The 14,082-nt window shown below is 41.3% G+C and overlaps 1 protein-coding gene across 1 annotated transcript in view; it reads right to left on the bottom strand.

Annotated features, from left to right (window-relative positions):
• Positions 1–14,082, bottom strand: part of hydin (HYDIN axonemal central pair apparatus protein) — a 341,361-nt gene that overhangs the window by 311,103 nt on the left and 16,176 nt on the right. The window contains exons 4-5 of the mRNA XM_055648745.1: positions 12,011–12,130; positions 8,540–8,674 (exon numbers count right to left, since the gene is read on the bottom strand). Of these exons, the coding sequence (XP_055504720.1) occupies positions 8,540–8,674; positions 12,011–12,130 (255 nt within the window). The remainder of the gene's footprint in view (positions 1–8,539; positions 8,675–12,010; positions 12,131–14,082) is intronic.

The following is a 14,082-nucleotide window of genomic DNA, read 5'->3' as shown; positions in this document are numbered from 1 at the left end:
CGATGTTGTGTGTCGGCGGCCACAGCGCTCCGGAGCTTGCCGCACGGCGACCCGGTAAGGCATTGCCCGCACCCCGCTGGTATCCCAGCGCTGCGACGCCGCCGACTCCCGACATTCGCGGAGCTGGGGCGTCCGGCCGCGGGCCGTGCTGGATTTGGAGCGCCTCGCAGCCAGGGGTAGAGTTGCCGGGGTCGGAGCTACAACCGGCGCCGCCCGCGGCCCCACCGGCCACAGCGCTGCGGAGCTTACTGCACGGCGACCCGGTAAGGCATTGACCGCTCCCCGCCTCTCCGACCAGGTAGGGGACTAAGAATTAAAGTTTACCCCTTCACCCCCCTTCACATAAAAGCCCTCCAAACTAACTGACTAACATTTAAGCAATGATTTACAGATGTTTAAGCGTCTCCCGGTCTCCAGGGAGGAGGCAGCCGCTACAGTAGTACAGACCTGGGTTGACCGTGGGTCGTTTTGGGTCAAGTTTGGCGCCAAACGCGAGCTTTGGTGCGCAGACGACATCTGGAAAAAATGGCCGGTTTTCGGAGCTTTTCGGTATCTGGAACACCGGATAAAAGGTTGTGCACCTGTACTGTCAAATCATCCATATGATGGGCAACAAAAAAAATCTTGGATAAATGAAAACCAGTCTTTAAGAAAGAAATGCTGGAATAAATTGGCAGCACTGCTCTTAGGCTTGATGGAAGTTTTAAACAACATCTTTATATTGTTAATTTATTTGCCACTGTTACTAATGGGAAATATGGAAATTCCAGCAATTAGCTTGATTTACGAATGCATTTGGTTCTTAAAATTAAACTAGATGTTTAATTAATGCCAGAAACATTCTTAGCCAATGTCGATTAATACATAAACTTTAAATTTCAACTTAAATTTTAATGAGAGAAATATGTGCTCCAATTTGAGTAAGTGGTATAAAATTAAGCAAACACTAAAGGGCCTGTCCCACCGCCATCATTTGTGCGCCATTTACGCAAACTGGGAGCGTGTGGGTAGCGTGTGAATAGCGTGTGGGTAACACAGGACGGGCACATGGAGTGGCGTGGAGTTGCGCGCGGTATCGTGCAGCGTGCCAGGATTTCGTGCTGCACGAAATCTTCGCGCGCCACCGGCATGTGGCATAAATGACGGCCAAGTGGGACAGGGTGACGTTTCGGGTTGAGACCCTTCTTCAGACTGAAACATCAACCGTTCCTTCTCTCCAGAGATGCTGCCGGTCCCCCTGAGTTACTCCTGCATTTTGTGTCTATCTTCAATTTAAACCAGCAACTGCAGTTCCTTCCACAGATTAATTTGGTCTGCAGCTTGCTACTTTTCATTCATCTCTTTTTTTGAATAGTGGCATTACATCTGCAGTTTTTCCAATTACTAACACCACTCAAGAAACGGGAACATTTTAGAAAATCACCATATCATAAACTGGGTAAATATCATAAACTGGGTATTCAAATGATGTCACGCACTCCAGACGGCTGTGCAGACACATGATGACGCGCGCAACCATCGTGCGTCAGTCACTACTGGCCTGTCGCGTAAATGACGGCCAAGTGGGACAACCCCTGTAAGCACTGGGTCCGGAACAATGTTTGCACCAGCATCTCAGCCTGTGAAGTCAGCAAGGAAGCCATATAGGATGCGAAGGAAATTATGGAAGAGGGGTCTTCAAGATCTATAGAGCACATCAGCCTCAGCAGCAGCCTCCATTAATTATTCCTAGCATTCTGACTAATTATTCAGATAGCTCAACATGTAGCACCCAATAGAAACAAGCCAAACTCCCAGATGTTAAACTTAAGCATGTTGCCGAACATATTTAGCAGATCATCTCATTATGGAACCAATATCCTACTCTATTAGAGAAGCCCAGCATCAGATAATTCCACTCTATCTATTTTGGAGATTGTGGGTTCAATACTGTTCAATTACTTTTGAGCAATGATCCATATTTCCAGCTAATGGTAGCTATTTTTAAAAACAGAAACAACTCCTGGTACTAAAGAATAAACTCCTTGGGATAACTCCAAGAATGTAGTGTTCTAATCTGGGCTAAGTTCCACATGACCTTTGACATAACATTAATTAAGGTTTTCAATAATTTTACATGAACATTATTTTATCATTTCCAGCATTATTTTGTAATTCAAAAAACGTGATGTACATAAATTATTGATCAATACTCTTTTACTTCATCAGCAAGTAGCTGCATTCACAATTGGTTTCTGTGTTATATACACCAAGCACTGTCTTTTAGCGGTGATTCATAACAACGAGTTTAGTTTAAGTATAAAGGTCTTCTGCTATACCATATTTTATATAGCGCCAGAGATCCAGATTGTACCCTGATCTCGGATGCAGTATGTGTGGACTTTGAATGTTCTCCCACGACTGCGTAGGTTAAATCTCATTTAAATGGGTTTTGTAAGCTGATTATCCTCTGTAAATTTCCTCTAGTGTGTAGGAGGTGCAAGAGAATATGGGATAACATAAAACAACTATGAACTGGGTGATCGATGGTCAGAGTAAACCCCATGGGCCGAAGGGCGTGTTTCCATACTGTATCTCTAAACTAAACTAAATCCCAATATCCCATGTCTTCTGCTTAGGTACAAGGTACAAAAACACATCTTGTTAATAAATATTTTTGGGCTTTACATACAATAATACCCCCTTCGTAATAAGAGGTTTAAGTGCAGAAATTTATTGTCTTTAGTATGGAAACCTGGCCAAGAAATGTGTTTCGCCGTCAAATGCAACATCACCTTTTATGAACCATGATGAAATGCGAGGTCCGCTCTCAGGTGAAGTCCAAGTCTGTAGTATTCAAGTCCAACTATCATGACCAGTATAGGAAAACTATCTACGACCTTGGCACAGCCAATAAGGATGCCAAGAGGGAATTCCGGGCTAAAATGGAGTCCCGAGACAATGGCATGAATTCCTGTTGATTGGCGCTATAACAGGCCACAAAGCGAAGGTGGACAGTTCCGCTGGCAACAATGGTTCCCTCCCAAATAAGCTCATTGCATTCAACAGCATTCAACTTTGAACAGATGGTTGGTGGAGGAGAATCACCCGTCCCACCAGGTGCGCCTACACTGACGGTTACTGTGACAGTTGTAACACTGGCCTTCTTGAGAGTGATTCTACAGAAAGGAACTGTCCCAAATAATGGAGTCCCTGAGCGTGTCATCATGACTTGCTCAGATCAATTGGAAGTGATATGCACAGACATCTTTAAACTCTCACTATTCCATTCTGAGCTCCCCACCTGCTTTAAGATCACGATCATCCAGATCCCAAAGAAGGGCAACCTGCCTTAATGACTCCCGTCAGTGGTTCTGACATCTACCATCATGAAGTGCTTCGAGAGACTGGTCATGGCGCACATTAACTCAACTTCCCAGCCAGCATTGAACAACTGTAGTTTGCTTACCATCACAACAGGTCCGCTGCAGATCACAACATCCTCACTCTAAACTTATCTATGGAACACCTAAGGAACATCTAGAAAACAAGGACCCCTATTTATTGATTATCTCTAACTTCAACACCATAATCCTATCCAAACTTATCTCCAAACTCCTGGACCCAGCAATCAGCACAGCCTCTTCTACCATTGGATCCGCGGCTTGCTGACCCACAGTCCACAATCAGTGAGGATAGGTGACGGCACAGCTTCCACAATAATTCTCAATACTGGTACCCTGCAAGGACCTTTCTCAGGACATTTCTATACTCCCTCTACACACTCGACTGGTTTCTTCAACTTGCTGACATTGAGGTGTTGTCCTGACATCACGTTACAATTTCTCTATCTCCTCCTGTTCTCTGCATCGTTGTTATTTCTGATCCGGCCTACCTCAGTGGTGTCATCTGCAAATTTGTAAATGAAGTTATGGCCAAATTTGCAACTCTGTCTACAAGTTTGCAGAAGACATCCTCAATGTCAGCAAGATGAAGGAGATAGTTATCAACTTCAGGAATTGTGGATGCCCCAATCAGCATCAATGGTGCTGAAGTGGAAATGGTTCAGAGTTTCACGTTCCTTGGCGTTAACATTACCAACTATATGTTATGGACCAATGTAGTGTCAGTGTTAAACAGACTAATATGTAAAATGAAGTTATCAGCTAAATTAGCAACACTTTGAAAACAAGATTCAAACACACCGTTTCCCAGACAAGTGGGAGATATTTTCTGCACATGTATTCATGCCTGGGAACCTAATTCTATGGGAAAGCGTAGCATCATCGGTGAACAAAACACAACAGCAATAGTTGGGTAGACCACCTACGCCCCCTTCCGCTAGTAGTGCGGAAACATTGCAAACAAGGGGGGCATATGATTGGCTCGGGGAGGGGGTAGTGACACAGTCTGCTCAGATAAGAAATGCCATAAAGGATGGTGTCGAACGCCCTTTTGGAGAGAGAGCCTCAGTCTTGGACCATGTCACAAACGGGCCCAGTGATCAAGAACAGGTACATCCTGCGGCGCGCGCTGCTGTGTTTGCGAGTGCGTACAGGGATACATGAGTGTATGTAGGAACATCCTGCGTCGTGCTCTGCTCTGTACTCAGGGTTGGCGAGTGCGTACGGGGATATACAGGGATACTCAAGTGTATGTGCCTTATTTAGCACTGTAATAAAATACCTAGTGAAACAAACTCTGTGTCTGATCCAGTGATTTTTCGAACACAACAACCAACCACATTAATGCAATAGTCAAGAAGGCAGGCCAACACCTCTACTAGTATTCAGATCTTGCCACAGTCTGCAGATGTCCGAATGATTATATCAGGACACAAGTTTGTCCAGGTATTGTCTCTTAGTAACCTTGATGACCTTGTGAAGATCGTAGAAAAACCACCACTAGGAATTGTGATGTGATAGGGAAATTTCTATCAATGGTGCAAGATGACAGAAGCAAGATTTTGGAGTCCTTTCTGCCTACATTAAGGCTGCTTAGTGTATTGGTGTTGAGTTGAGAGTGAGGAGGGTTTCTGACATATGGTGGAGGAAACCAGCATATTTTCTGGTGGGAATGCTCCACATCTCGGAAAGATGAGTACCTGGCATGTTTTACAATTAGTTAATGATCTTAACAATGCCTCACTTTCTCCCTCAGTTAGACTTTTGAGTTACGAGCTTGCTTGTCTTGACCATGATCACTTCTCATAGAAGGAGAGGGCGACAAAATATTGCTTTTTCAATCTACTTCAGTTTTGTGTGATGGTGAGGGACAGGTGCACAGGAGATGAGATCAAACAGCTCATTTGACCCAATCAGATGTCTTTTATCCATGTCAGCAAAAAGATTATTCAATATGCCATCTAAAGCCCTTTAAATGAGCTATGCAAAGTAATCTTGAAGTCAACTGAAGGGCATTTGCACATTCATTGCTCTTGTGCTATTTTGTAAACTGTAAGAGATCCACTTCTCAATCTTTATTTAAATTTATATTTTCACATTCTAACATTCTAATGATTTGCAGTATACCTTTCAAATACTTCATTCTCTCTAAGCCTTCAATATATTTAGTATGGAGTCCAATGTTCCATACAACAAAGTAGTTGTAGGATTATTATGGAAATACAAAAGCTCACTCTTTTCTTTTGGATTTTATTATCAATTGTTTTTGTATTGTTATCTGGAATTTCATTGCCTATTTCTGTAAAAAAAAAAATGAGAAGCTGATTTTAAAGCTCTGATATTGCACCTTTCTCTTAGGGTACTCTGATTACTTCCCTGCACATCCATATTTTGAAGATTATTTTATATTTTTTTAAATGCTTCACATTGTGGCGTCACCTGATGGTCAGACCACTTACTGTCGAACCCTCGTCAGTGGTTACGAGGACTGTCACGTGACATCATGGGTTAAGGGTCTTGCTACATCGGCAGATCTTACCTTGAGATCATCAGTCAACAGGTAGCTGAGTTCGAGTCAATGCCCTCGTTCAGAAGTAGCAGCAATGACTCAATATGTTAGAGTCCCAACCCACATGTATGTCAAACTTATCTCACCGAATAAAGTAACGGTTTGATCACAAAGTTTGGAATCGCTACAACATTGACATTTTAAAACTATACCCCATTTCAACTATTTTGGTATAATCTGCAAATTTTAGCATCATTCTCCTAAAGTTGATATCCAAGTCTGATTATATAGCTAATTCTGATTGTCCCATAATTTTCGTACTCTTATCTACTGATATTCTCCAGTGGTAGCTGTCAAAAGGCCTTCCTAAAGTCTATGCACTCCAAATTCACAGCATTTCCCTGATTTACCATGTCTATACCATTGGAAATACATTCTTTGGAGGCTTGTCAGGGAGGATTACCCCTTTGTGCTGGCTGCTATTTTCTCCTTGTCAAAATATATGATTGTTTCAATCTGAGCTACCTTCAACATTTTTCCTACCAAGTATTTATCTGCCAGCCTATAAATACTCAATCAACTTGACCTTATTATAAAGAGCACAATTTTCTTTTACAGCTATTATTGAAAGTTAGGACAGGGGTCAGATAGAATCATGTCAATATTTGCCAGGTGGGCACTCCACAGTATGTCAATGCTTAAAGGATATTTCTCAGTGGGAGCTAGCAGAGAACTGATCCAATATAATGCATGTGCCAAGGCAATGCAGTTGCTCCATTCTATCATTTCAATGGGCTGTAAATAGAGAGAGTACACAATGGGACTGTTGAGAAGGGCGATGAAGAAGAATAAATTAATGAACATACGTGAGCCCACAAAAATATTTAAATACCATGGATTAAATATCCATCCTAGGTCACATACACTAAATATACAGTGGCTTACAAGGGTTGTACTCTGGTACTGAAATTCAATTCCTTGGAGTCATGATTAAAATACTGAACATCAAATTAGATTACCGTGTGCATTTTACTCTTGTAAGTCAGTGACTGTTGAAAAATAAAAAGTGTTCCATTAGTGAAAAGTGAGTGCACAAGGTTTAAGTATACTCATGAACTATTTATTTAAGAAGGAACTGCAGATGCGGGAAAAAAACAAAGGTAGACAAAAATGCTGGAGAAATTCAGCGGGTGAGGCAGCATCCATGGAGCAGAGGAAATAGGCAATGTTTTGGGTCGAGACCCTTCTTCAGACTGATGTGAGTGGGGGGGGGGGGAAGAAGAAAGGAAGAGGCGGAGACAGTGAGCTGAGGGAGAGCTGGGAAGGGGAGGAGAAAGCCGGGACTACCTGAAATTAGAGAAGTCAATGTTCATACCGCTGGGGTGTAAACTGCCCAAGCGAAATATGAGGTGCTGCTCCTCCAATTTACAGTGGGCCTCACTCTGGCCATGGAAGAGGCTCTACATCGGTGAGACCAAGCATAGGCTTGGCTATCGCTTTGCCCAACACCTCCGCTTGGTTCGCAATAACCAACCTGACCTCCCAGTGGCTCCGCACCTCAACTCCCCCTCCCACTCCAAATCCAACCTTTCTGCCCTGGGCCTCCGTCATGGCCAGAGTGAATCCCACTGTAAATTGGAAGAAAAGCACCACAAATTCTGCTTGGGCAGTTTACACCCCAGCGGTATGAACATTGACTTCTCTAATTTCAGGTAGTCCCGGCTTTCTCCTCCCCTTCCCAGCTCTCCCTCAAGCACACTGTCTCTGCCTCTTCTTTTCTTCTTCCCGCAACCCCCCCCCCCCCCCCCCCCCCCCCCCCACCCCTCACATCAGTCTGAAGAAGGGTCTCGACCTGAAACATTGCCTATTTCCTTCGCTTCATAGATGCTGCCTCACCCGCTGAGTTTCTCCAGCATTTTTGTCTACCTTATGAACTATTTGATCACTTAGTGACAGGGTAGGAAGGGATATATATATGTTGTAGACTCTCTCCTCCTATTCCTTTACTTCCTCCTCATTCCATTTTATCCTGTTCTTCTCTTCCATTTCATCCTACCACTACCAGAGCACTGGTGAACTACTATCTACCTCATCGGTGACCCTCGGACTATCCTTGATCGGGCTTTGCTGGCTTTACCTTGCACTAAACATAATTCGCTTATCATGTATCTAGGCATTGTGATTACTTGAATGGAATCATGTATTGTTTTTCTGCTGACTGGATAGCATGCAACAAAAGCTTTTCACTGTACCTCGGCACACATGACAATAAACTAAACAAAACTGGATTTCAGCTTCTTCAAAGAGTAGTAAAGGCTGTTTGACACATGGGATTGGCTGGAGTGCATACTGGAAAAAGGCAACCCTGATGACTAATCAGCATTTCACACTAACTTGCATCATGATCTGCATATACTTATTGCTGCCAATGCCTGTTAGGCAGAAATGTGAAAACAACTTTACCCTGATGGCATCTTATACACTTTACCTCACAGCTGTTTATGTGCATCTCAGATCCAATTTTTATGCATTATTCACAATATCCAAAGAAAATGAGTACAACCCTATCCAACTTAACCCCTCGAGATTCTAATTCTTTGTAATAACTGAATGACATTTTCAATAGAACTCATTTGCAAACACACACCTTGTTTTCCTCTGGTGTGAAAACGAGCTTGAAAGTGGTGACCATGCCAGGTGCTACTTTCCGACCAACGTCACTGGGACAGACAATTCTGAAATATGGAGAATCTTCCTGAACAACTTTAACCATTCGTGGAACCTGAAAATATATTTAATGAATTAAGGTAAAATTACAAAGGAGACAACAATCATTTCACATAGTGGAAGGGGTATGTTATACAACAGTAAACAAACATATTCAAAATTCAGTATATAGTGGGTATGGCAGCATAATGATATATCAATCAGTAATAAAAAGACCTTGATAAACAACAAAGCCAAAACGTTCAAATAACTTGTTGGCAGCTTGAGATTTTTAAATGTACCTAATTACGTTTTTTTCCCGAAACATAGAAACATAGATAATAGGTGTAGGAGGAGGCCATTCGTCCCTTTGAGCCAGCACCACCATTCAACATGATCATGGCTGATCATCCAAAATCAGTACCCCGTGCCTGCTTTCTCCCCATATCCCTTGAATCCATTAGCCCTAAGAGTTAAATCTAACTACCTGTATCTTGAAAACATCTAGTGAATTGGCCTGCACTGTCTTCTGTGGCAGAGAATTCCACAGATTCACAACTCTCTGGGTGAAAAGGTTTTTCCTAATCTCAGTCCTAAATGGCATATCCCTTATTCCTAAAACTGTGACCCCCTGATTCTGGACTCCCCCAACATTAGGAACATTTTTCCTGCATCTAGCCTATCCAATCCCTTAAGAATGTTATGTTTCTATAAGAACTCTCTCATCCTTCTAAATTCCAGTGAATGCAAGCGACTGCAGTAGGAATTGATCCAGAGTCTATTGAACATTGGAAAATGATCACCAATGCATCCGTAATTTCTAGGGCCTTCTTCTTCAGACTGAAGAAGGGTTTCGGCCCGAAACGTTGCCTATTTCCTTCGCTCCATTGCTGCTGCACCCGCTGAGTTTCTCCAGCTTTTTAGTGACTACTCTGGGATGCAGATACTATCAAGCCCTGGGGATTTCAGCCCATCTGCCTTCCCTGCAGCTTCACCATCCTAGTTTACCCCTCATCCACATACTATTTCATTTAATTCCTGACTAATGTGGGGGATTCCCACCACTGCCTCATTCTGTTCCTTTGCTTCCCCTCTCACTATAGAATACCCTACCCCCCCATGTGGTATCTTCTGGGTGATTGTTTGCATCTATCTTCCATTCTACTTGTTATATCCTCAAAAAATTCAAGAAGATTAGCCAAGCACATTTTCCCCTACATAAATCCATGCTGACTTTGACCGATCCTGTCACTGCTTTCCAAATGCACTGCTATTACATCTTGAATAATCGACTGAAGCATCTTCTCACAACCGATGTACAGCTAACTGGTCTATAATACCCTTTTTTCTCTCTCCCTCCTTTCTTAAAAAATGGCTTTACATTAGTCTCCAGTCCCGAATTTCCAGTCTATTTGGAAAAATCACCATATGTAATTTCTAGGGCCCCTTCTTTATTACTCTGGGACAGAAACTACTGAATGTTCTAACACTATTTCCTGACTAAAGTTCCTCCCTCTCACTAGATCCTCAGCCCCCTGGGTGATTGTTTCACTTGTTTTTTAGCATTTCCTTTAAATCTATGCAGAAACTATTGAATGTTCTAGCCTCACATTTATCTTGCTCTTATACCCCTCAAAATAAATGCTAGCATTGCATTTGCTTTTCTTACCACCGACTCATCCTGCAAATTTACATAAGATAGACACAAAAAGCTGGCGTAACTCTCGACTCTTGACCCGAAACGTCACCCATTCCTTCTCTCCAGAGAAGCTGCCTGTCCCGCTGAGTTACTCCAGCTTTTTGTATCTATCTTTGGTTTAAGCCAACATCTGCAGTTCCTTCCTGCACATTTCGTCTGCAAATTTATCTTTTGGGAATACTGCACCAACACTCCCAAGTCCCTTTGCACCTCCGATTTCTGAATCCTCTCCCCACATAGAAAATAATCTACACCTTCATTCCTTCTGCCAAAGTTCATGACTGTACCGATTGCTACATTGTGTTCCATTTAATAATACATTCACAACTAAAATTTAATTCTAAGAGCCTCTTCAATGCCTCAAAAATCTCTAAAAATTAGTGGAAAAATACAGTCAGATTTTTGAGGATGGCTAGGAATGTCCTTTTAATGAACCACAAAAGAACACAAAAAATCAATATGCTATAATTTGGGGTGTTTTTTAATTCCGTTATCTGTGCATTATTTTTCATTACTTTGGATGAATTGCACTGAGAAAGTGGGTAGAACTTCCAGTCCTAAATGTTTAGGAAATTTTATCACTGTGTTCAAAAGCATTTTCAGGCCATCTTCAGGCCATAATTCATCCAGTATAATTCTGGAATAGTTTAATTCACTCCAAATATCGAATGCAGAATACCTTTGGAATACCTTTGAAGACACCAAACTACTGCTTTCATCCTATCCACAGCAAACGTCTGTACTGTAGCTGCAAATGTTCTTTACTGCAAGTTTATCAGCAGCCTTAGCAAAACTTCCCTATTTGAAATGCTATACAGCCAATACAGTAGCTGTCATTAGGCTTAGTGCTACCAGAAAGTCTTTGCTGAAGGTTTCTATTTACCTGAAATAATCCACAGCTGATGGCCATGATTTTCAAGTAAAGCTGAACTGGAATTACTTTTAACAGAATGCAGCTGATAGAACAGAGAATGAGATTGCTCACTAGTCCCAAGAGATTAGATACTCAATTGATAAAAATTTGATTCAATTTATGAATACTCAATTCATAAAAACCTTTGATTCTTACTAAATCCGCTCTGATATTGTCAAAAGTTGTCATGGAGATTTGAAAACAAAATAAATCACAATAGCAATTATCCCTTTAAGATATGGTAGATAACAACACCTTTGTACTATCAAAATTCCTTCAGCACATACTTCTTCAGAATAATGAACCTTTCTACCTCTCTCCGATCTATTGGCTTTAGCTCAGTCAATTCTCAGTCATATCATCAAGGATTTAAACTATATCCAAAAAGGCCACAAATTGTTGGAGTAATTCAGCAGGTCAGGCAGCTTCTCTGGAGAACGTGGATAGGTGAGGTTTGGTGTCGCGATCCTCCTTCAGACTCTACATCGAAGCTTCTGAAGCACAATATTAAGGTTGATCATTCAGTACTATACAACCACAGTAAATTGGCCTTTAAGGAAAGGTCAGAGAGGTCTCACAATTTTCTGAAGTTATTGCACTTTATAAAATACTTTACTCACTAAGAACTTCATTGAGACATCCAGAAGTCAGGGAAAGAACTGTATACATATAAAATAATTCTTTATTTATCTTCCCTAAACCTTGCAGTCCAAAACCTCAACTCCAAAGTTAAATTCATCATCAAGCAGATGGATAGAACTTTACATATAACTTCTTTCATTCGCCCAACGTTTACCTACCTGGTCATAGTTTCGGAGATTCAGTGGTACCTCATAAACTTCACAGGGTTTATAGTTCTGAAAGAAAATTTCTGAAGGGAATGGCTGGAACAATGGCTGGTCAGCATCAATGGAGGAATACTATTAAAAAAAACACAATAAATGAAAGGAATACTTTCTAAACTTCTTAAACTCAAAATAGGATTACAGGGGTTTTCCATTCAGTTTTCAATTCAAAAGGATTAACATAATGAGACAAATCCACACCTAAATATTGTAAATCTCTCTTATGATGCTGGATTTTAGTAAAAGGATTATGAGTAAAATATAAAAGCCTTAAAAAAGATAAGGAAATAAACTTCATTTTCCCAGCAAAAATACAGAGGTAGGTATGGGCCAGGTTGGTCACACTTTCTCACTTTTTTTGTTGTTGCAAAATAACATACTGTACATTAAGATCAAAAGCAGATAATTTTATCTTAAGAATAAAATGACTTAATCGTAGAAAGAATTCAAAGCACATTAAGAAAAAATGTGCTTAGAATTTCACATGCAATGCTTTTACTGTGTTAAAATATCATAGAACTCATAAAGCGATACACCAGTCTTACAGGCCCTTCAGCCCAACAAATCCATGCTGACTACCTACCACCCATTTTAAGTCATATCAAGTTTATTGTCATATGTGTAAGCATGGTGAGGTGCAGATACACTGAAAAAAATTGCTTACAGGAGCATCACAATCATGTAGGCACAGACAATGCACGAAAATATAAAATATACATAAATCCAAGATCAATTCTACAAAACAAATAGTCATAGTCCTACAGTGTGGAAGCAAGCCCTTCACCCCAACTTGTCAATGTTGACCAACATGCCTCAGCTACATGAGAACTATCCACCTGCATTTATCCCATATCTCTCTAAATCAACCGTATGAACCTGCCTAAATGCTTCTTAAACGTTGTGATAGTACCCGCCTCAACTTCCTCCTCTGGCAGCTCAATCCATATAGCTACCACACAAGGATGCGTTCTCAGCCCCTTCTTTAATCTTTGTACATCCACGACTGTGCAGCCATGTACAATTCAAATTCAATTTACAAATTCACGACGACACCATCATCGTGGGACAGATATCAAATAATGATGAAACATAGCACATGAAAAGAGATCATGAACCTCGTGACCTGGTGTCGAGATAACAATCTTTCTCTCAATGTCAGCAAGGCAAAGGAGATAATATTCGACTTCAAGAAGCCAAGTGGTACGCATATCCCGGTTTGCATTAAAGGTGCCGAAGTAGAGAAGGTTGAAATCTTCAAATTCCAAGGAGTAAATAATACCAACAACTTCTCCTGGATCACCCATATTGAAGCAATGGCCAAGAAAGCACACCAACACCTCTACTTCTTTAGAAGGGTTCAGCATGTCCCAACAAACTCTCACCAACTTTTACAGATGTCTCGTAGAAAACAATTTATCAGGATGCATCACAGTATGGTTTGGGAACAGCTCCATCCAAACCCAGAAGAAGTAGCAGAGAACTGTGCAGACAATCACACAAACAACCTCCCTTCCATTGACCCTGTCTACACTTCACAATACCTTAGCAAATCCACAAGCATAATCAAGGACCAGTCTAGCCCCGGTCACTCCCTCTTCTCCCGTCTCCAATCAGGCAAGAGGTACAGAAGTGTGAAAACGCATACCTCCATATTCAGGAACAGTTTCTTCCCAGCTATTATCAGGTAACTGAACCATCCTACCACAATTAGAGAGCAGTCCTGAACTACTATCTACCTCATTGGATTCCCTCAGACTATTTTTGATCAGACTTTACTGCCTTTATCTTGCAGTAAACAGTATTCACGTTATTCCCTTTAACATGTATATATACACTGTGAGTGGCTTGATTGTAATCACGTAATGTATTTTTGCTGACTGGTTAGCAAGCAACAAAAGCTTTTAACTGTACCTCGGTACACCTGACAATAAACTAAACCCAAACTCAAACTCATGTTTTATTTGTTAGGGATAATTATAAATACTTCATTGCAAGAAATGAATTCACCTTTCCGTTCACCTTTTCAC

The sequence above is a fragment of the Leucoraja erinacea genome, chromosome 17 (genome assembly GCF_028641065.1).
Source record: "Leucoraja erinacea ecotype New England chromosome 17, Leri_hhj_1, whole genome shotgun sequence".
NCBI lineage: Eukaryota > Metazoa > Chordata > Chondrichthyes > Rajiformes > Rajidae > Leucoraja > Leucoraja erinaceus.
This window is presented reverse-complemented; position numbering and strand designations above follow the sequence as displayed.